General features: G+C 44.5%; 2 protein-coding genes across 7 annotated transcripts in view; both read left to right on the top strand.

The window, feature by feature from the left end:
- PLEKHG4B (pleckstrin homology and RhoGEF domain containing G4B) overlaps positions 1-23447 on the top strand; it is a 222456-nt gene that overhangs the window by 94216 nt on the left and 104793 nt on the right. The window lies entirely within an intron of this gene.
- LOC127043948 (uncharacterized) lies at positions 15635-18174 on the top strand. Its single transcript, XM_050938245.1, has 2 exons — positions 15635-16265; positions 17559-18174. Exons 1-2 carry the CDS (start codon positions 15743-15745, stop codon positions 18128-18130), a joined length of 1095 nt encoding a protein of 364 aa, XP_050794202.1. The 5' UTR covers positions 15635-15742; the 3' UTR covers positions 18131-18174.

Here is a 23447-nt window from a genome sequence, read left to right as displayed (position 1 = left end):
ACTGATTGCTATTTCTTCATCTCGTAGGCTTAGAGGACCGGGACTTTTTTTATATACTATCCTTTCTGAATTTCCATTCAGAGATGGATACTGTAAGATATATCACTATTCTCTCATAGTTCTTTGGGTGGATTTTCAGCATACTTACAGAAATAGTATTTCTGTTATTCTTTTTTCTGAAACTCTGTGTGGGGATTCCCAAGGAGGATGTGAACATTTTCTCCAGAGAGGGTTTTTCAGATGTGCCAGTTGCTTCTGTTTATATTTATCAGTGTTTTATATAATCTGTTTTGTGGCTAATAAAGCAACTATTTCACTTTCTCTTCTTGAGGTCAAAGAGCTTTGTAATGCCATTAGGTATCTTTCTGGAAATTATAAAGTAATTAATCAGCATTTTAGTTCCTGAAAAAGTTCATCAGATGTTGTTTAATAAACAGATGCCATTTTAGGTGGAAAGCAGCTAAGAGGCTGTGGCTGATCAGGTTGTTCCCCCCCCCCCCCCGGTTCTTTTTTTTTTTTTTAAATACTTCTCTTGAGGCCCTTTTTGTTCTAACGAATCTTGCATAGCTTCAAGTAAAAATGAATGATTGTTTACCACTGCAGTTTGGGACCTAATGTAACTGATCTTAACCAAGCTATGTGTCTTAAATTAGCCCCTCACTCTGGGATATGAGCATGAGTCTTATTTACTGTTCTAGAATTCTCTAACTATGCTGCTAGCTGCAGCCAATCAACTGAATCTGTATTACAATGCATTGCTGCATGGTGGGCCAGATTCTGACTGGCCCCTACATGGGTGGATAGTGGTTGAGATAGTGCACGGAGCCTCCTCTCCCTTTGCCTGGATAAGGGGCAGGCAGAATTCCAGTCCCTGTGCTTTGAGGAGCACAGACCTGGTTCATCTTGCCCCAAAGAGGGAATACAAGAGGTGGTGGCAGGGCTATCTTACCTCCACAGATATTGGACAAAAGAGCTAGTTGGCTGCCCAGAGGTAAATAAGTTCCACTCTACAAAGAGGTGCAGTAACAGGTTTGCAGCCTATGCCCCTGCCCACGAGGCATTTTGGTGCTGCCCCCACCCATACCGGGGAGCAGAGCCATATCCCCCTGTCCTATGCACTGTGCCTAAAGGTCAGAATCCTGGCTTGCATTAGCGCTGTGGCAGTGTACTGCATGCTGTAGGATAGTTGCAGGAAAGGTGTAAATGAACTCTGCCGAACTTGCTGCAGTCCTAGCGGCGCACTTTTTAAAATATATTCAGTAAAACCAGTATTTTGACAATCAACCTTTCTTCCCATTAGACAATAACCAATTTTGAAAAGGCTGTTAGCTATTCCGTTACCAAAGTCTGCTAGAGCTATTAGCTCTGATGACAGTATAATGTGTGGCTAGGCTACACAGCAACCGTGAGCGTGCCTCCCAGCGTGGGTAGACAGCTATGTGCCAGCTCTGCGAAAGCTAGTGGGATAAAAATAGCAGTGTGGCCATGGGGGCCCAGGCAGCAGCTCAAACAAGCCACCTGAGTACATACCCAGAGGTTGGGTGGATTATAATTGGGCGGCTAGCCCCTGCTGCCATGGCCACTCTGTTTTTGTTTTTGTCTATGTCTACCTGCCCTGGGAAGCACTTTCCCAGCTTCTGAAAGTGTGGGGTGCACTGCGGGGCCAGGACAGCCCGTACACTTCCAGCCCCACTCCGCCCCCAGCTTTACTCCGGACCCAGCTCCATCCTCACTCTCTCTCTGCTCCCAGACCAGCTTCAACCCCAACCACAGCTCCACTGCCCCCTGCTCTGCCCCCAGCCACAGCTTCACTCTGCCCCCTGCTCTGACCTCAGACCAGCTCTAACTCCAGCCACAACTCCACAGCACCAACTGCTCTGGCCCCAGCCCATTCTGCTGTCATTCCCTCCCCATCCCCAGTTCTGCCCCCATCTCTGCCTCCAGCCCAGACTCCTCTGCTGAGGAAGCCTGTGCAGTAATGGAGGGAGGTCACAAACAGCTTGCATTAGTGGTAAGAAGAGGCATGACTGTAAAAGTTTGAGCACCATTGGGGTAGACAATACCCTGTGTTGATCTCAGCCGCTCTCTAATATGGGTTACAGTATTATAGGGGGAAGGATCTGGGACCAATTGGAATGCCATCACAAGGGAAGGGATTGTTTTGGGCTGTTACAGATTTTAAGGAATCATAGATTTGTGTTTATTTCTTGTGGAAGGCACCCAGATTCTACAGTGATGAACAATGTTATAAAAACCTAGTTAGACAGGGAGCCAGAGCCCATCAGAAGGTCATGTAGGTGGGAGGAGGCTCCTTATCTATACTGATCCAAATCAGAGAAAAAGGACTGAGGGTTGAGCAAAGCTTCAGGCAAGTTATTAACTCTTTGAACCATTTTGCCCTGCCCTACTATACATTTTCCCTGTTAACAGCTAACTTGTAACTAGATCAAAATAACCTTTTCACCTGCTGATTTTATAAATCAGTGAAGACTAAAGACATACTTGTACATGGGACACTTACAAAACTGCTAACATGTCTGGACTGGACAGTGTAATTCTAGTTAAAAACAACAGTAAGAATAAATCGAAGAGACCTTGTTGTTTTGTTGTGGAAAGCCAGGTTCCTACATGAATTCCTTCAATACTTTTCTTGGTATTTTGGTATATGGTTATGACCAGCAACTTGCCTTTCTTTCTGCAGAAGGATTTGCAATTTTCTCTAGTGCCACCCCATAATTACAGGTTGTATTTTTGACATGCAAAGTAACTTCACAGCAGCAAATACTTATTTGAAATGTTGACCATTATATTACTAAGAATGTTTTTAATAGCTTTAGTTTTGAAAATTCAAAAGAATGTAAGCATTTAAGACTAAGAAATACTTAGAACATAGTGAGTATAAGATTAGTTGAATTAAACCTCAGAGACATCTACTAAATTTTTAAAATAATAATATTAAATATTTGAGTTGAGAAGGCAACATTGCTGGGACAAGATAGGATGTCTAATAAGATAGAGAGAACTAGATTTCTGAACATATATATACTGTATAGTAAGAATTACATTGATCATACTGTAGTGTGTTTTTTATGGTACAGCCTGAAAGTGTATAATATTCAGGAAGGCAGGTGTGGTGATACAGAGATATCCCTGCATGGTTTCATACTTTAAGCTGATGAATCAGTTTAGTATCCATTATTCCTGAGCACTATTCATCAAGTCTGACTCAGACTTTAAAGGTCAACTATAAGTCGCTAGGTTTTTAAGAAAAATGCCATATTTCATGTAAAATTTCAATAATGCTGTATGTCAGTATTTCCCCCCACCTTCACCCTTCATTGAATAAAACAGATGCCATTGATTTCCACTCCTGCTCACTCAAGAATCTGTAATTTTTAACCACACAGTTGTAACTAAATTTGTGATATGTTCTACCGTTACCGTGGCACATGAATAAGAAGCATGAAAAATCTGACTTATTATTTATTCTTCATATGAATACAAACACAAAAGGTCAAACCTGCAGTTCTTAATCATTCTACACTCCATAGTGTTAACAGGACTTTCATCAGATTATAGGCTGAGTAAGGACAGCAAAATTTGTCCCATATTGTTTTAAAATTTTCATACAGTTCTCAAGCAGTAGCTATAATGAATGTTTTGATGGTATATTTTAAAATGATGATCTGTTTTAAGTGACTATGTTGACTGTGTTTTCAGTGCTCAAGCTTTGTGTTTAACAGGTTTCTATTTTCTTTAATAGCTTGCATCAGCTAATTTAATGCAATTAGATGGAGAAGTTCGTTTAAAAAATTGAGTGAATAATTAGTAGCTTACTGGGAAAATTATACTTGAAAGGTACTGAACAGATGATAAAACCTATTTTGGAGACTTGATAAACCAGGTGGGTTTCTTACAGACTGGATACAAGGCAGACTCTGGCAAAGGATTTAATAGTCTATTTTGTCTTTGAAAACAGTTTGTTTTGGCTGGGTTTAAAAGTGAAGCTGGCAAGTAGGGAGAGCAGCACATCTTTCACACAGGATGGTTTTTTTTTCTCACGACAGCTAATAGGAATGCATTTGGCAATACCAATGCTGGCTTCTTTCAAAGATTAAAACAAAAAACCTTTCATGTGTGAATAACATGTTACAGGCATGAGAATTAGTGCTATATCTCATGTTGTTTTATTATGTAGAGTGTTGGAAAGGATTTAGTTTGCCTTCCTAAGCTAAAGGAGACTGGAGAATGGAGGTCTGCAGTTTGCTTCAGGAAATTTCTGATTTCATCAGTGTGTGAATGGCCCCACCTCGTCCTTGCCCCTCTCCACTGTCTTTGGGATGCAGAGAATGCTTAGGGGCGGGGCAGTGGAACATGCTGGCTAAGGCACCTGGACAAGGATGAGAAGATGTTTTATTTGCAAAAGGGTTGGGGCGGGGAGAGGAGAGGTTAACAGGACATATGCCTAACAGCACCTTGAATGCTTTGTAAATTTTGTGTATTATCTGTTTGTCTTGTCTATTTAGGTCTCAATCCTGCAATTGGTAATGGGAGAATAGATTCCTGTGCCTACATGTGGCCCAGATAAAGTCAATGGGTTTCTGCCCAGGTGCAGCAACTGCCTGCATGCTAACTGCTGTAAGATTGAAGCCTTAGGTTGTGACCTTTTCAGGGCTTGGCATATGTCTTCCTATGTGTTTGTATAATATCTAGCCAGATCTTGATTGGTGTCTTTGGATATCAACAAGAATTATTTTTAAAAATTAGAAATAGATTGAAAATTCCATCTCAAAATGATTGAGATTATAATTGGAATGTTTTAAAATTAATTTGGAGATAATAGTTGAAAGTCTTTTTGAAAGCCCTGATGTACCCTTGTCTTTACTCCAGCCACCTTCCTTTCACCAAAAGGCAGAAGCACAGAGAAGAAGGTGACAGTGAAAAAGTAGGAAGAGGAGGGGGAAAAGGAAAGGAAGGGGAAAGTTAAGTTTTGAAGAACAAATAATAGTAAACAATAATGAGATGCACACTCAGCAAACCAAAGTAGTCATATTATTGTGGCAGATGTCACAAGGTCGTACTGTTACACATAATCTTCCAAGTTCTTTTACTTAGTGTGTGAGCAAATGTTCATTCTTGGAAAGACATGGTGTGGTATTAGTTTTTTTTTATGCAGTGTTGTCTGTAGAACCAGTGGTCTGGGAGAGGGAGCTGTGTGAGCAGCAGGAGGGTTTGTTCTCTGCTTCTGGTCTCTGATATCAGAGTCAATTCTTGGGGTAGTGTTGCTCCCTGGTAACCAGGCACTGGTGTTAGGCTGAGATCCCTGAGAGAAGGGGCTGCCCTGCCTGCTGTTAGACCACGTGTGCTCCAGAAGTGTGCATATATGTATGTATAGCGGAGGAGCAGCACTGAAGTCAGAATGTGATATAAGTGTTGGAAGAAGAGACATCAAAATGAACTTCTCTCACTTAATCATTGTCATTCTCTCCTCACTGCACTAAGTTGTCTGTCCACCTTTTGCTATATTATATCTAAATGTAGGGGATAAACATGTACAAGTTCACAAGATTAGACCATTATGCTTTGAGCCAGGGCTTAAATTCTCCCCGAGTATTTCCTGGAGCCCTAGGCTCAGGGCTTCAGCCCCTTGGAGTGTGCCGGGCTCTGGGTTTCTATTCACAGGATGCACCGAGGCTCTGGCGGGTTTGAAAATATTTACTGGAGCTCTGCTCTGGGTGGCTCCAACTGAATTTAAACCCTGCTCTGAACCTGCAAACATCTACATGTGGAATTTTACTCTTTGGTTGCCGTTGCGAGACAATACCTAGCTCTTATATAGCCCATCACCAGTAGATCTCAAAGTGCTTTACAAATACAGATCTGGAAGTGAAATGCCTAAGTTTGCACAGAAGGCCGGGGTAGAGATAGGAACAGAATCCAGAATCTCCTGATTCCCTGCCTGATACCTTTCCATTGAACCAAATTACCAGAATGTGTTGATTTGTGAATAGCCAGGTGCTTGGACAGCAACTCTTCCACTGTTCCTTTCCTAGCAAGAAAACACTTGTAACCCTATTTTAAGAAGCTTTCAGTTTTCTCAAACTTTAGCCATTTCTTCAAAGTAGGTTAATTTAACATTTATGTGTACTGCTAGATCAGGCTGGGATGGAGAGTATAGCAGGAGGGACTTAGCTAATCAGAGATAAATCAGTGGAATGTAAGCCAGCTGGGAGCTCCATGTTTCTGGAATGCTTAGGTACCATGAAGATTCTGTCACAGAAACAATGCATTTTTGAGAGCAGGAGGAGGAAGAAAGAAAAAGGCAATATAACCTCAGTTCTGATTACTCCTCTATCTTCTCTTGTAAACTAGAGAATGAAGTTAAACTGGCAGTGCTCCAGAGTAAAGTTCTTTTCACTTTTTATAATTAAATGGAAAGTTTCAACATGTATAGTTTCTTCAGCATGTACATCAGTCACTTAGTAAGTTAATTGACATGCAGCAGAATCTGTGTTTTGTCTAAATAGTAGTCTGCTTTTTAGTTTGTGTGCATTTTGTTATGAGCGTGTTTTATGTAAATGGTCAAATTCATCTGTGGTGTATATCAGTGGGCTTCAGTAGAGTTTCACCAGAGATTAATTTGTTGTTACTATTGCTCCTACAATGTGCAAGGGGATGTTCAAACACAAAAAAGTGTATAGTCTCTGTCCTGAGTAAATGGGACTTGAGCCCCTAACAAGTTTGTCAATAAAATTAACTGAAGCATAATATAATGTTATAAGAAAACCACTAACTACAGTTATTGAATTCAGATGTTTATTTCCTCCCCTGCTTTACAAAAAGGGAGTCCTTAGCAAAATTTAAACTTGATATACCTCTTCTAAAAAAGTGTAGATTTATGGTTGCCTTCCTTTCACCACCCTAACAGAGGAAAGAAATTTTTTTAAAAAAATCCTTATCCTTTGAATCTCATTTCTCCTTATTCACCCCATTATTTCCCTCATGATTTTTTGGTGTTAGTGAATATAGAGATGACAGTAGAAGGGATAAGAGCATAGCCTGCCCTTCAGCGGGTCCAGTAATTCCAAGATCATTGCATTCAAACATAGGATGGTTCAGTGTAGGAACACCGAATTGGAACATATTCTTTTGGATTGTATTACGGCTGGGGGAGTAGTAGCACTCTACTGGGCGGATTTTGGCAGGTAGTGAATGGATTCAGGTTGGAGTGCATTTATCTTCTTAAAGGCTCCTCCTCTTAAAGAATCCGTTTGGAAACCTGAACCAATGCAGTGGCTCCCACAGGGTTTTATGATCAGGAAAGGTTTTTATTTAGTTCAAAGTCGGGCGCTTGGTAGGGGTTGAACAAAACCACATAGGCAAAAGTAATGCCAAAGAATGAGGCATAGGCAGGAGACGTATGTCATTGTCTGGGGGTTAGGATGTGGATGGGTAAGGGGAACGTGTCACTGCATGTCAGTCGTGGGAACATGTCACTGGCTGGTGGTGGATGGCAGTATATGTCACTGGCTGGGGAGTGTGCTTGTTTCTCTCCCACTTTGCTCAGTGGCCTTCCCACTTCTCCCCTGGCTCTGACTCCTAATTCTCCTTGGCATTTTTGCTTCTCCCCTCCCTCCGCAACGACATCTGGTGTCTTCTCCCTAAACTCAGGTTTGACTCTTTGATGAGCCTAGTGCTTTGTTTCCTTGTTGGTCTGATTATTGAATTTTCCCACTACTATCCAGTGGATTATTTACAGGTGTTGGGACACCCTATGCTTCATTTGTGGTGATGGAGGACAAATTCCATAATCAGACAAGGAATTATGCACTGGGATCCAACACAAAGACAGTTGTTTTCTAAAGTGAGCATTATGGTAGCAAGGGGATAGAGGTAAAGAGGGAAAGTAGAAAGTTAGAATGAAATGAATCAGAACAGAACCTATGGTTTTAGTGTAATCTGCTGAGACACTGGGACTACTCTACCAAATCATGACTGCCCTTGACAAACAGACATTTATTCTCCTTCTTGACGCTGGCAAGTTCCCACAGTCTTTCTCATCCCAAATTAAAACATGAGTTACACAAGAAGGAAAAGGCAGTAGTTACATACAGATAACATGCTAAACGACTGCCTTCAATAACCAATTGATGTCATGACAATTACTCTAAACCACCTTATACATAAATCCATATTAAAAAAACTAAACAGCTATGTGATAGGAACATTTAGGATGCATGGTTAAACACTCAGAGATGCCAAAGGAAAGATTGTGTACTCAACCTGAGCTCTGTCCAATATATTTGTATGATCTGGTCTCTCTAACAACGCATAGTGTGACCAAGTAGCCCAATGGTGTTGAGCAGGGAGGGGGGATATATGACAAAGTCAGGCCAGACAGCTGCAAGAGGGTGTGGGAAGTCAGATATGTTAGCCCTATAAGCTGAGAAGGGGTTACCTCAGGTCAATTATGAACACCTGGATCCAGTTAAGGGCTGCCTGAGACCTTTTAAAACCAGGAGGGGGAGAGAGACAAGCTGCTACCAGGCTAGTGGCTTCAGGGAAGTAAGCTTCTCCAGGAGGGAAGGCTGTGCTCCTCCCCATAGGGGAAGCAGACAAGTCTGAGTGCCTGCTAGAGGAAGGACTGACACCCCAGGGCAGGCTACAGGGTGACTCGCAGCCCCAGTGAGGAGACAGGGGAAGGTATCACCCTTTGTTTTTATGTGTATGGGACTATTTCCCTTTTGTTTGGTGGAGAATCACCCCGTAAGCCTACCCTGAGGCCTACCTAGGAAATTGGCCAAAGGAGCACAGAAGGGGGGAGGACAAATGCTGCCCAGAGTGAGGTGGGGCTGATTTACCCCAGCCCCACCATTGCCAGAGGGGGAAGTGCTTGGTCCGGCGAGACAAAGGAAGTGACTTGCCACAATAGTAACTTCATTAAAAATTTTCTACGGCCTTAGATACACGTGACATCATCTAGGGTTTTGTGTATGCCAGAGAAACAGAGCCCAAGATGCACAGTGAATGGGACAAGGGTTCTTGTGAGCCCTTGCCTTACTCACTGCAAACCTTTCAACCTGTGAAAAAATAGTAAGGTATTATATCGTTATGTGATTGTATTGTGATGCAGATGCAGAAGGGGGCAGAGATAACGTTGCACGCACTCAACCTTGGCAATTCCTAAATTTTGCATATGCCAGACAAACAACATCCAAGATGTGAGCCTGAGACAAGACCTCATGCATACCACATAGGTATATATGGGCTGAGACAAGGGATTTTCTCAACCTCCAGTTTGTGCCTCTGCATTAGCTATTTCATAGTACATAGAGATATTTACATATTTGAGTCTACATTCCTGCAGAGCTGCCTGGGGGGGGGAGGGGGGCAAGTGTGGCAATTTGCCCCAGGCACCGCAGGGGCCCCGTGAGCCCTGGCCAATAATCCCTTCCCTGGCTAGAGGCAGTGGCGGTCTGGGTCCTCGGCAGTGCTTCAGCGGCGGGCCCTTCACTCGCTCTGAGGTCTTTGACGTCACTTTGGCGGCGGGTCCTTCAGTGCTGCCAAAGACACGGAGTGAGTGAAGGACCCACTGCCGCCGAAGACTCGGAGCACTGCCCGGTGAGTACAAGCGCCGCAGCGGGTGGCATCTTTTATTTTATGTCCGCTCCCCCGCTTTGCCCCTGGCCCCATGAATCCTCTGGGCGGCCCTGCATTCCTGCCCTCTCAAATCTTGAGGTGTTGACTGGCTATATTTTTCTTCACTTACTGGCCAAAACGGTGTTATACCATGTGAACTCACTAGTGCGGAATGATTATTGCCTTCTCCCTCAGAGGTAGCTTTAATTTAGTGGTGTGTCAAGTGATTCTTGTATGTACCCCAATCGTGTCTGAGTTCCTTGTGAATGAATGGGGGTGTTAGAGAAACGTATGTCATTCTCACATTGCTACTTGTTCACTCCAAAAGGTGTACGGTTTGCCATGCTAGATCAAACCTGTGGCCCATCCAGCCCAGCGCTCTGCCTCTGGCAATAGCTAATGCCCCTGCTTCAAAAGAAAACAAAAAGCCTCGTAATACACCTCAGCAGTTGCACAAAGAAGTTGTACATTCTCATGGAAGCTATTTATTTCAGAATGACTTATCCTTCTTCCTGAAACAAAAAGAAAATAGCTGTATATTTTCTCTAACATTATGAATTATTGTTTTTACTTTATTTATTTGCATTGGAATAGAGCCAAAAGGCGCCAATTGGGATTGAGGCCCCAGCATACTGTACAAACAAACGAAGGCACGGTCCTTGACCTTAAATCCATACAATTTAAATAGGTAGGTTTGACCTGTGTGTGCGCCATTTTAAAGTAACCCTTAATCCCTAAATGAAAGACCTTTTTCTTTGGCAAACAGTTTGATTAACAGTCCTTTTAGTTATTAGAAAATTCCTCCCTCAAGGTGCTTTCCATTCCTGATGTGTTCCCAAGCATCTTTGCAGACAATTCCTGACTTGACAACAGTTCCACTTTTCAAATTATTTGAAAAACAATACTTTTCACATGCCCTTCTCTCTTTCCATGTGTAATCGTCACTCTAGGTCGGCTGCACACAATTCCAAGTAATACTTACTATTTTTTATTAAAACTGGAATAAATGGAGGTCTTCCAAGAGGCAAGCTCCTCATTTTGTGTGCATGTGGGAGGAGAGGGAGGGAGAGGGAAGAAGGCTGTACAGGATAGGAAGGATATCTAATGCATCATGTTGAATATTTTAGCTGTTGCAGTTTTATAATTTGATTTCCATTGCCCCATTTACAGCAGCATTCTTGTAGCTGTCCCGCCTGCCTTAATCTTCACAAAGGAGGAGGAGTTGCTTTCAGAGCTTTTTATCCAGATGAATCCAAAATACTTTCTAAATTCCAGTCAGTCTTTGTCTCTCTTATGCGCCTGCTCGCTTATGTGTGTGAACATGCTCATTCAGGCTCAACAACTGATTCCTGGTCAGATTACAAGGCCACCAGACCAGCTATGCTATGCAATATTGCTTAGTGGAATCATAGAACATGTAGGATCTGATTGCTGCTGAGTTGCATTAATCAATCAACTTTGTGCATGGATCTTAATTGAGAGAGTAATGAGAGTGTGCTTAGAGCACTCCTGCTGTCATAGAAAATGTTAGGGGTTCAGGACATAAAGCTTTCTGTGTAAAGTCCTGAGAGCTTGGTGCCATTTCTCCAAGTTCCAATGCTGGCAGGATTGCTCATGGAACATCTTGTCTCCTACTGTTCTGCTTTTCCCCCATATAGACCATGTACTGGCAAGAGCAGGATTTTGCCCTATATATAAGGGCTTGCCCATAGACAAAAGTCACACCAGTAAAAGGTTGGTTGGCATAGTGGTGCCCGCAAATCTGTTTTGGTGGAGTGCACAGTGCCGATGCGTGTGTCAGTGCTTGTGTCTGTGACAGCGCGCTGTGTCACTGGAAGTGTGGTGTTCTCCCTGAGATCTATACTGCTTGCAGGCTCTCTGCTTTAATGGAAACTTCTGATGTGTATTGTGGGATAACCTCTAGCATAGAGAATTCTGGAAATGTGGGATAAAATGCCAGAATTCCGTTTGATCTATCCCATAATTCACCTCTTTGTTGTGCCTGTTTCTGAACAACACACTGGAAACATGGATGAGGACTGCGCTGCTCCAGTTCATTAGGAGAGAGAGATGCTTTTCACAGGGAAGGGGAAATTTATGTAACTGCTGAATCATTGCCAATATTGGCCAAGGAAGGCTTGTTTGTGATCTTACAATCACTGCTTGTAAATTATAAGAAAACTAAGTATCATGTTTAATGAATTATCCATTTAAAGTCAGAAATAGGACAGGCATAATATACCAATGAGTATGTCAGTTATCTTTTTCAGTTTGTCAGATGACTAGATTTTAACTACTAACTGCTAAACTGTAAGCCACTGAAAATTTGGTTTCACTTTGGCAACTTGTCATGTGCTTGCTTCTAATTTGCATTTAAATGTACACATTTATATGCAAATAAACACACACAAGCACAATAGTTGCTTGTATCTTCTTTGCTGGATGACTAGAAATCGCTTGTTAATTGAATTTACAGGAGATGAAAACAAAACAGCAAGACATTCACTATGTTGTTAAATAGGAAAGGACATGGGGCCTGATTCTCCACAATGTTGTACAACTCTCTTGGCTCCAGTGCAATTACATTGGTGTAAAACTACTGTAACAAGTGTAGCACAGTGAAGAATCAGGCTCTTGGGCTCTGGCCTATTAGAATCATTAGTCTTAGTAGGCAGTACCTCCATATCTTAAAATAAATCACAACAAAGCAGGGGTTGTGAACTGTTAGGAGACCATACAAAGTGTGTGACCCTCATGTCTGACTTTGGAAGCTACAACTTCAGCTGTTCTTTTCTTGTTTTTATCTGCATAATGATTTCTTTACCTGCAGCTGTAGGATTCACTTCGGCTCTTCTGAGTCTGCACCAGCTCTCATTTCAGTTTGGGCAGAGGTCCCTCCATTTGTTCTTCACCCAAGCTTAAAGCTGTACAAACACCTACAACTAGATGATGTTTGATGAACATTAGTTGTCCCACATGGGCTGTATAAGAGGAAGCCTTTATTCTCTTTCAACTGACTAATTCCTTGGTCTTCACAACAGGTCCATTAGCAATGCTGTTCTCTTGTTTACATACTGACATTGGTGATGGGATAAGGAGGAAGGGCTAAGTAGAGTTCCCAGGCTTTGTAATGAGCTAATGCTTCTTATAGGATGTTAACTGCAGTATGCTCTGTTTTAATCAAACTCAGTTCAAGTGTTGCTGTTTAAACATCTGTAGAATAAATTGAAGAAAAGAGTTAATATAAAACCATAGTACATATACAACCTTTAAAGTGACCTATTGTATTAATTTATTCCAACCAAAAATACTTCTGAACTTTTTTCCTAAACATGATTTTCTTACTGGGTTGCTGAAGACTGCCTCTTCATTTATTAGTTTAATTATTATTAAAAATATGACCAATGCATGGTGTGTGTGAGAGAGGGAGAGGTTTTTAGGACAATGTTCAGACCCGCTCAAGTAAGATTATTGTAGCTGAAATGTCATTAAGGCATACTAATATTTTTAGGACTATTGACAAGTCTTAGTCACTGCTCTAAATCCAACCAGTTCAATTAGAAACAAAGTTAAACAGGAGGAGAAGCTTCCTGTTTTGTTTTTTGTTTTTAATTTCATGATTAAAGGAAAAAGTAAAGTTGAGAGAATGAAATAATTATTTCTTCACCCACATACAGTGCGCAGGATGACAACAAAGCTTCCTATCCTGGCGGCTGTCCTGTCATATAACTATCTGATAAACTGGAAAAGCTGCCCCAGGAAGAGGGGCAGTAGCAGACAGTTCAAAAAGGTTCAGTGGAATTGTTTTTTAAACACTGTTATAGCAATTCTGACTGATGATTTACAGATTTTTAGACACGTTGGAAAACAGTGTTTTCTAGACTAGGTCCTTGCTAGACTGCTAGCCAATCTCTAGACAGGGATGCAGAAAAGGACCTAGGGATATAGGGCAGATAAGCCCAGGACTAAAGCTGGCTGGAAAAAGAGCGGGACATACTTTCATCAGAATTTGCCAAGTCGTCAAAATTAAAATGTCTTGCAGAGACTGTTAGATTCTGGTGGAGTTCCAGTGGAACCTAGGCTGGAACCTGGCCTGCCAGGCACGGTTATGTCTGAAACCTGCCTGATTTCCTGCCAGCTTACCCATGAGGCTTCCAGGATCTGTGGCTCAAGCTCAAGCAACTGTTAGGTGGGACTGCCCCAGAGCCAGGCTCCAGTCATTTTCACAGAGACTTTCAAAAATTTTGGTTTTCGTTCCTAATTGGAACAAAACCAGATTTCAAAATATCTAAATCCTCTGCAAAATAGAATTAACTCCCCCTTGGGGCTCCCCACCCCACCTCTAGCCAGGACCCAGAATCAGGTAAAAAGTCAGCCATAAACATACTTGCATTGTTAAAGGGACCTAAAACATCATGGCCACCTCCAGGGGACCAGCTGACAAGGGGGTGTGGCCAGTGGCAAGGCAGATCAGGAATATATTAGTTAAATATATTTTTCGGGCAGCCTGTTTTGAACATCCTGTGGAGCTTGAGCTGGCGCCCTCATGTCCGAACTCCTGAGGGATGGCAGCATACAGACATTACTCTGCCATAGCAGCCCGTGAATGCTCCCTGGAGTGCAGCACACACCTCATTGCAGGTGAATGAAGACACTAGTTTAGAATACAGTTTTGAATCGTGGTCTTTCTCTTCTTCATCTCCCACATCTGGCTGTTTGATACAAAGAGAGACTCATTTTCCCTGCTCTGAGGGAAAAGAGACGCTGGTAACTCAATGGGAGCACAGAGTGGTTTGGTGGTTCCCACATCTCCAGTCCAATTGTTAACACTTACTGCATTGTGTTGCATATATCATGTGGTAGAGAAAATTCCTGCAGCTCTATGTAAACAGGTGGCCTTCCCAGCTGTCACTAAAACAAAATTCACATGCTATTTAGGGTCAGAACTCACTCCCTTTCCTAGGGCATGGCTTTATTAACAAATTAATGCAAAATAAACAATATAAACTCTAGCACAAACCACCTCCCTAGGTAACAGAGCACATACAGCGGCATTGTATTCCTGTAAAGTCTCATTGAATTGAAATGAGAAACTGGATCAGAAATTAAACCAAAATCTCTTCACACCATCTTGAGTTGGATTTTTGAGATGTCTTGGTACTTTTTTTTAAAAGGGTAGAGGATAACACAGAGTCTTGGCCAAATGGTCTTCTAAACAAAGTGCATTCTAATGCCTAAGGTGATTGATGAGTTGTTGAACTTGTGCAGTCTTCTTTGTTGGCTGTGTTGCACGCTATCAGAGTGTAATTATTAAATACTTTGAAAAGTGCTTTGTCAGGGACATTGTACATTGCACGATCTTGATAATATCTTCCCTGTCAAGATTGTGCCAAAATTCTGCCTTGTTGTGTGCAGGTGTGCTGGACTGATGAGGGCTGAACCCCCAGCACATCCATGCACAAGGGAAGGATATAAATTTACCCCTTCACTGAACAGTGAACTAGCGTCCTGGCTACAGTGCCTCGTGGGACTCTATGGTCCGAGTGGGTATTGGTTGATGACTTGGGGGTGTGGCTAAGGCTTGGTCTACACTACAGAGTTAGGTCAATGTAAGGCAGCTTATGTTGACCTAATTATATCAGTGTCTACACTAGAATGCAGCTTCCACCGAAGTAAGTGTCCTGCTATGTTGATGTAATTAGGGTGACACAGGCCTTGTCTACACTACAGAGTTGCAGTGCTGGTGAGGGGGTTACAGCGCTGCAACTTAGGATGTGTACACACTTGCACAGCACGGCCAGCGCTGCAACTCCCTGTTTGTAGCACTGGCTGTACACCCGGTTGAGCCTCGGGTGTAGAGGATCCAGCGCTGGTGATCCAGCGCTGGTCAGCAAGTGTAGACACCCACCAGCGTTTTTGTTGACCTCCATGGCATAAGCAGGTATCCCAGCATACCTTAGAAGCCGCTCTGGTAATCATGCAAACTCCACTGCCCTGGGCTCACCTGACCCCTCCTTTAAATGCCCCGGGAATTTTAAAAATCCCCTTCCTGTTTGCTCAGCCAGGGGTGGAGTGCAATTAATCAATCAATCACTCAGCGACCATGCCTCCACGCACCAAACGAGCCCCAGCATGGACCAATGCAGAGCTGCAGGACCTCATAAGTGTTTGGGGAGAGGAGGCTGTGCAAGCACAGCTGTGCTCCAGAAGGAGAAATTATGATACCTATGGGCAGATATCGCAGTCCTTGATGAGAAGGGGCCATGAACGGGACGCGTTGCAGTGCAGGGTCAAAATTAAAGAGCTGAGGAGTGCTTACTGCAAAGCTCGTGAGGGAAATCGCCGCTCAGGAGCTGCCCCCACGACCTGCCGTTTTTACCAGGAGCTGGATGCCATACTTGGGTGTGACCCCACTGCCAATCCTAGGAGCACAATGGAGAGTTCAGAGCAGGGAGAAGTGGGGGAGGTTGTAGAGGACAGCGACAGTGAGGCTACTGGCGTGGAGGGAGACACCCCGGAGTCCCAGTACACATGCAGCCAGGAGCTCTTCTCAAGCCAGGAGGAGGCTAGCCAGTCGCAGCAGCTGGAAGTTGATGGTGAGGAAGAAGCTGAGGAGCGTGCTCGGGGTAAGTAGATTTTTATGTTTTGGGAGAGGAGGGTTTTGGTTATGGCTGCCTGCATGCATGCCTAAACGTGGAATAGCCCATTGATTTGCTCTATCACGTCTCTGTAATCTGCCTCGGTAATCTCTTGAAAAGTTTCAGCAAGAGTGTTTGCAATTTGCTTTCTCAAGTTGATCGGGAGAGCCACCGTGGTCCCTGTCCCGGTCAGGCTAACTCATCCGATCCACTGTGCAGCGAGGGGTGGGGGGACCATGGCTGCACATAGGCAAGCTGCATAGGGGCCAGGGCGGTATCCACATTCCTGTAGAAGACCCTCCTTCTCTTCCCAGGTAACACGCAGCAGTGATATGTCTGGCAGTAGGAAACCCTGTTGAGAGTTTAGGGATACTTGAGTGCAGGGCGCCAGGTTCGCGTTTCCCCAGCCCATGGCGCTTTGTTGTTAACCCCCCCCCTCCCAGCACGTAGCCAGCCACGCGGTGCGCTCCAGTGTTCCCCACCCCCCCTCCAAGCAGGCATCCAGCACCGCGGTGTGCTCCGGTGTTCCCCACCCCCCCTCCAAGCAGGCATCCAGCTCCGCGGTGTGCTCCTGTGTTCCCCACCCCCTCTCCCAGCACGTAAGCATCCACGCGGTGTGCTCTGGTGTTATGCACCCCCCTTCAAGCAGGCATCCAGCTCCGCGGTGTGCTCCGGTGTTCCCCACCCCCCCCTCCCAGCACGTAGCCAGCCACGCGGTGCACTCCGGTGTTCCCCACCCCTCCTCCAAGCAGGCATCCAGCACCGCGGTGTGCTCCGGTGTTCCCCACCCACCCTCCAAGCAGGCATCCAGCTCCGCGGTGTGCTCCTGTGTTCCCCATCCCCCCTCCAAGCAGGCATCCAGCACCGCGGTGTGCTCTGGTGTTATGCACCCCCCTCCAAGCAGGCATCCAGCACTGCGGTGCTTCCCCCCCGCCCTCACCAGCAGGACGGCGTGAACGCGGACCAAAGAACACCCCCCCCCCCCCCGCAAGCAGCTCAACACCTTCCTGTTCACTACTGTCCCCTCTTCAGGACACCAACTACCTCCTGTACCCATTGCTGATGAACCCTAGTGACCCATTGGTCAGTTCCCACTCCCAAGGGGAAATAGGGGCAAAACCACTCACCCCATTGCTCACCATGACTTAGCTTGCCTGCCCTCTCTGTGTTATGTGAGGTATGTGAGAAGGATGCTACCAAAAGTCTAAAAAGTCCTTCAACGTGTGATAATAAACAATGTAGCCTCTGTGTATTACATGGTTCTATCTCTCTTTTTTCTAGTGACCTTGACTACTGCAGCCGGATCACCGGCCTCACGTAGGTTGCAGAACTTGAGACGGAATCCTAGAAAATCAAAAGAGGAATTGATCAAATCTGTTATGAGCCACTACAACAGAGAAAATAGGAAGACGTATGAATGGAGAGAGAAGACATATGAATGGAGAGAGAGTGTACATGAATGGAGAAAGAGTGTACATGAATGGAGGCAAACAGAAAGCAGGAGAAAGGAATTGTCTTCCAAAAAAACCACAAAGCAGATGATAAGCCTCCTGGCTCGCCAAACTGAGTCTTTCGAGTCTCTTGTAGCCATGCAGACAAATATGTACCGTGGTAACCCACAGCCCTCCCAAAGCCCTCTTCCTTGTTCCCCAGTATTTCCACAAAACAACTTTCTCCAGCAGCCAGTTCCTTATTATCCCCAGCTGCCCCCAACACCTGTGCGATCACCTACCAGCCCTGATAACTATAATTCTTACCCTGTTCACTCCACCCCCATTATTCTGCAGCATAGTAATCCTGAAGTGCAGCAGACATTGAATAGTGATCAAAATAGGGCATATTCAAACCTGTGAATGTACAGTCCACCACCCCAACCCCCTTGCCTGTTATGTACTGTATGTTGCATAAAGGTTTTTTTTCTTTTTCACTACGTTATATTATTGCTGGAAGTGGTAAATATTATACACCAAGGTAAAGCAAAGCACATCAAATGCATCAAACATTACTGTTGGCTCTCAGCATCAAATTGCTCCCTTAAAGCATCCCTAATCCTTGAAGCCCTTTCCTGGGCCTCCCTATTAGCCCTGCTCTCTGGCTGAGCAAACTCATCCTCTAGGCGTCGAACCTCGGAGGTCCATTCCTCACTGAATCTTTCACCCTTCCCTTCACAAATATTATGGAGGGTACAGCACGCGGATATAACAGCGGTGATGCTGCTTTCCCCCAAATCTAGCTTCCCATAAAGACAGCGCCAGCATGCTTTCAAACGGCCAAAAGCACACTCCACAGTCATTCTGCACCGGCTCAGCCTGTAGTTGAACCGGTCCTTGCTCCTGTCAAGCTTCCCTGTATATGGTTTCATGAGCCAGGGCATTAAGGGGTAAGCGGGGTCTCCAAGGATCACAGTGGGCATTTCGACGTCCCCTACTGTGATCTTGCGGTCTGGGAAAAAAGTCCCGGCCCTCAGCCTCCTGAACAGGGAACTGTTCCTAAAGATGCGTGCATCGTGCACCTTTCCAGGCCATCCTGAGTAAATGTCAGTGAAACGCCCACCGTGATCCACAAGCGCTTGCAGAACCACGGAGAAATACCCCTTGCGATTAACGTACTCTGATGCCAGGTGGGGTGGTGACAGAATAGGAATATGCGTCCCATCTATTGCCCCTCCACAGTTAGGGAACCCCATTTCTGCAAAGCTATCCACAATGTCCTGCATGTTCCCCAGAGTCACAGCTCTTCTTAGCAGGGTGCGATTAATGGCTGTGCAAACTTGCATCAGCACCATTCCAACGGTGGACTTTCCCACTCCAAGCTGGTTCGCCACCGATCTGAAGCAGTCTGGAGTTGCCAGCTTCCAGATTGCAATAGCCACCCGCTTCTCCACTGGCAGGGCAGCTCTCAATCTCGTGTCCCTGCGCCACAGGGTAGGGGCGAGCTCAGCACAAAGTGCCATGAAAGTGGCTTTTCTCATCCGAAAGTTCTGCAGCCACTGCTCGTCATCCCAGGATTGCAGGACGATGTGATCCCACCACTCAGTGCTGGTTTCCCGAGCCCAAAGACGCCGTTCCACGGTGCTGAGCATGTCTGTTACTGCCACAAGCAATTTACTGTCTTCACAGTGAGGCGATTCAATATCATCGTCTGACTCCTCACTGTCACTCTCACTCTCACTCTCACTTTGCAGCTGAAGGAATAGCTCCACTGCCATGCGCGATGTGCTGGCAACATTCATCAATAAGGTCGTCAGCTGCTCAGGATCCATTTATAACAAAAATCGCAGAAAAAGCGCTGCAGAATCACAATGCCGCCAAACTGCTCGGAATGTGTAGCAAAGCACCACGGGGCGTTGGAACAGGAATTGGAAAGACAATCACACTTCCTTCCCGTTCCCACAAGCCACAGCGCCGAAATGGGACGAGGTGCTCTGTGGGATAGCTGCCCACAATGCACCACTCCCAACAGCGCTGCAAGTGCTGAAAATGTGGCCACACTGCAGCGCTGGTTGCTGTAAGTGTGGCCACTCTGCAGCGCTGGCCCTATACAGCTGTACTAACACAGCTGTAACTACCAGCGCTGCAAAACTGTAAGTGTAGACATACCCACAGTGTCCATGTAGAAACTGCGTTGCTTACATTGGCTACTGGCTCTCATTCTTGTCAGTTTCATGACGGCCACTGCTGATTAGGCTCTATGCTGTAAAATTGAGCCCATCAGTGGGCTCACAGCTGCATGCCAGCCCAGCTGTCAGTCGGGTGGCAGGCTCACAGCTGGAGCCCCCTGTGACACTGCACTCCATAATGTTTTATGGAAATATGCTTATGAGTGTGAATATAATGTAACTGGAATATGTTTCCTTTAAGGTCTCCTTTAAGGTCTCCTTTAAGGTATCATTACAAAGCTTATAATCTACTGTGTGGTCATCCTGTATGTATGTATGTATGTATCATACTTGTATCTGAAATTAGAAATATAAAGTGTAACTCTGAGGTCCTACTGTAATTATGCAAAGTGTGGGCCATTGATGGTGGTTTAGAATCTTGATGGCTCCCTTTGACTAGGACAGTTGGTTGTAAGTGGTCTGTTTACTGGCAAACCTTCCTGGGTGTGTGCGGGCCAGCCCTGGAAGGATGAAGGCTGGGTCTCACGGGACATGTGACCATGTCACCTGATACTGAAATCCATCTTAAACCTGGTGCTTTTCCATTTAGAAGGAGGGGTCGGTCCCAGAGAAGCAAAAGATTCCCACCTTGTGCCAAACCTATAAAAGGGGTGGAACAGAACAAAGGGGGTCCCTGTCATGAGACAGCCCCTGCTTTTCACCTAAGATGCATGCTGGAACTAACAAGGACTGTACCAGAGGAAAGGATGGGGTCCAGACTAGGAAGGAGCCTATTCTGTGAAAGAAACTTATTGGAACATCTGAGGGTGGGGTTTACCTGTATTCAATTTCTTAATGTATTGGGCTTAGACCTTCGTGGGGTTTGTTTTATTTTGCTTGGTAACTTACTTTGTTCTGTCTGTTATTACTTGAAACCACTTAAATCCCACTTTTTATACTTAATCAAATCACGTTTGTTAATTAATAAAGTGTAAGTGATTAATATCTGGGGGAGCAAACCGCTGTGCCTATCATTCTATCAGTGATATAGAGGGCAGACAATTTGAGTTTATCCTATATACATTTTATACAGAGTAAAGTGGATTTATTTGGGGTTTGGATCCCATTGGGAACTGTGAGTCTGGGTGCTGGAGGTAGGTGACCTGCTGAGTAGTTTTTGGTTTGGGGACATTGACCAGATCTGGGTCTGTGTTGCAGCAGGCTAGTATGTGTGGCTCAACAAGGCAGGGTTCTGGAGTCCCAAGCTGGCAGGGAAAATGGGCTCAGAGGTAGCTTCAGCACGTCAGGTGACAGTCCCGATGGGGTCTCTGTGACCGAACCCGTCACACCCCCAGCACCCTGGGGTGACAGCTGGAACTATGAGCCCAGTGCAGGGCTCAATTTCACAGCATGGAGCCTACCAGCAGTTAAATGTATATTCTTGTCAGTTTCATGGCTCCAGTTCTGAGCCAGAAGCAGCCCTGAAACTCACAAGAATGTCAAATTTACTGCTGGTAGGTTCCATGCTGTGAAATTGAGCCCTGCGCTTGGTTCACAGCTCTGGCTATTGCCCCAGGGCAGTTGGGAGGCTCCAGCTATGAGCCTTGCACAGCTGCCAGTGCCCCACAGCGTCCCAATTCAGTCTGTATAAGCACTCCTGGTAAGGATGCACACCACCGGCAGAAAGAGGGCAGTATGGACACCAACAGCCAATTGAATTACTGCAGTGTCTGTAGGTCGACTTAATTTTGTAGTGTAGACAAGTCCTAAGTCACCAGCAAACATGCTGTCCTCTTTTAAAACAACTTATATCCTCTATTCTGTCCATGGGCTTCTGCTGGGGAATTTACAGGCTCCAACACAGCTTTGGCTTCTGGGTAGAGAGTTATTCAAAGTCGATGGCCCTCCTGGTAGAAAACCTATTGTTCTGCTAGGGTAGAGCCATTCAGTGTGGATGGCCCTCGATTGCTCTGCCACAGCTTTCTAGAAATAGTCCCTCCACTGGATATGTTTACACTACCCGTACAACAGTGGCACAGCTTCAGCTCTTGCAGCTACACTTCGTAGCGTAGACACTTACTACAGCATCAGAAGGGATTTTTCTGTCACTGTAGTAAATCCACCCCTTCGAGGGGTGGTAGCAAGGTTGATAGAAGAATTCAGCTTCATCTCCAGTGGGCTTAGGTCGACCTAACTACATTACACAAGGCATGAAACTTTTCACAGCCCTGAGTAATGTAGCTAGGTATACCTACATTTTAGGTATAGCCCAGTAAGGGTCAAGTACTTGCTGCAAAATAAACCACCCTGAATGTTGCATTCAAAGTGGAGGTTGAAATATAATATGATGTTCACAAAATGGAATTCATAATTTGACACAGACATATTCCCTCTTTCCCCTCTCTTCCCCATCTGCTAAACAGTGGTTGGCCATTGTGTGGGTGAACAAACCTGTATTCTCCTTTGCTCCCTCTCTACAGTGGCCAACCATAGTTGTGGTAAGGTCACAGCAGGGCTAGCAGCTCCATGTTCATCTTCTAAGGGCTGACACAACAGCTGTCTGAGACAAAGTGCCTACTGGAGGTGGTACATCAGATAAGGAATGTGCAGAGGATTTAAGTAGAAAGGTTAACTGATTGGAGCTCTTCCCACAAAAATGATCAGCAGTGAAATATTTAACCACGTTGACATATAAACTGCTATAATCAGATTCCCAAGTTACATCCATCAAGATGAACTAACGTAGTTCATGGCTCACTGAGCTATTGCTTCAGACTGTCTGCAACTCAAAAAAACACTGCCTCAGTTTACACTGTTGCTTTCACAACCAAATCAGCTAGAAATGTAATTTTATTTTTGGCAGCTTTGATTCTGAAGCACAATTCTGTAGTCAGGGCAGGATACTGAGGCAAGTCTGCAGCTGAAGAATCATGGAATACATGAGGCTGTGGTTACAAATGTTTTATCAGGCCCCAAATTCTCAGCTGTAAAAATAAGCTCAGTCTCTTGAACAGTATTAAACAAGTGCAAATAAATTCAGGATCCCTTCAGTGTTCATGCATGTCCTTCATTTTCAGACCCCTGTAGTCCAAATTTATTCAAAGAGTTTATTTCCAGTTTTTGAGATGATACAGAAATGTTTCAAACAGAACTCTTTTTCTCCAGAAAGAAAGAGTCGTTGTTTCTCGAAGTCTCATATCAAGAAATGTCTTGTCCAATCAATTTCTAATGTTCAAAATTAATATAATATATATATCTTAATTAGAAAATAAAAATCTACACTGTGCTGAGACTAAGCATGAGAAATGTCATGCCAAAAGCAGGTTTTTGGAGAAAGTACGGTCTAAATTCGGGCTTAGAATGGGAGTTATATTTCTTTCTTGACTATGGAGTCACTTCTGAATCCGTAGGTAATATGTAACTATTTGCATATGTATGTATACATTTTATATGTGCTTGCATGCATACTGTAGAATTGTTCATTCTAGCAGCAGTTCATTTTATAGCAAAAAATGAGCCATACCATCGACACTATTTATTCAAAAATGTGTAAGTCATCTACGTATTTCCCT

The sequence above is a fragment of the Gopherus flavomarginatus genome, chromosome 2, assembly GCF_025201925.1.
Source record: "Gopherus flavomarginatus isolate rGopFla2 chromosome 2, rGopFla2.mat.asm, whole genome shotgun sequence".
Taxonomy (NCBI): Eukaryota; Metazoa; Chordata; order Testudines; family Testudinidae; genus Gopherus; species Gopherus flavomarginatus.
This window is presented reverse-complemented; position numbering and strand designations above follow the sequence as displayed.

What these genes read in the sequence shown, in the direction of transcription:
- LOC127043948 (XM_050938245.1), top strand. Translation starts at nt 15,743, where the DNA reads ATGCCTCCACGCACCAAACGAGCCCCAGCATGGACCAATGCAGAGCTG. An exon ending in AGCTGAGGAGCGTGCTCGGG is followed by an intron (nt 16,266 to 17,558) that starts GTAAGTAGATTT and finishes TCTTTTTTCTAG; the next exon opens with TGACCTTGACTACTGCAGCC.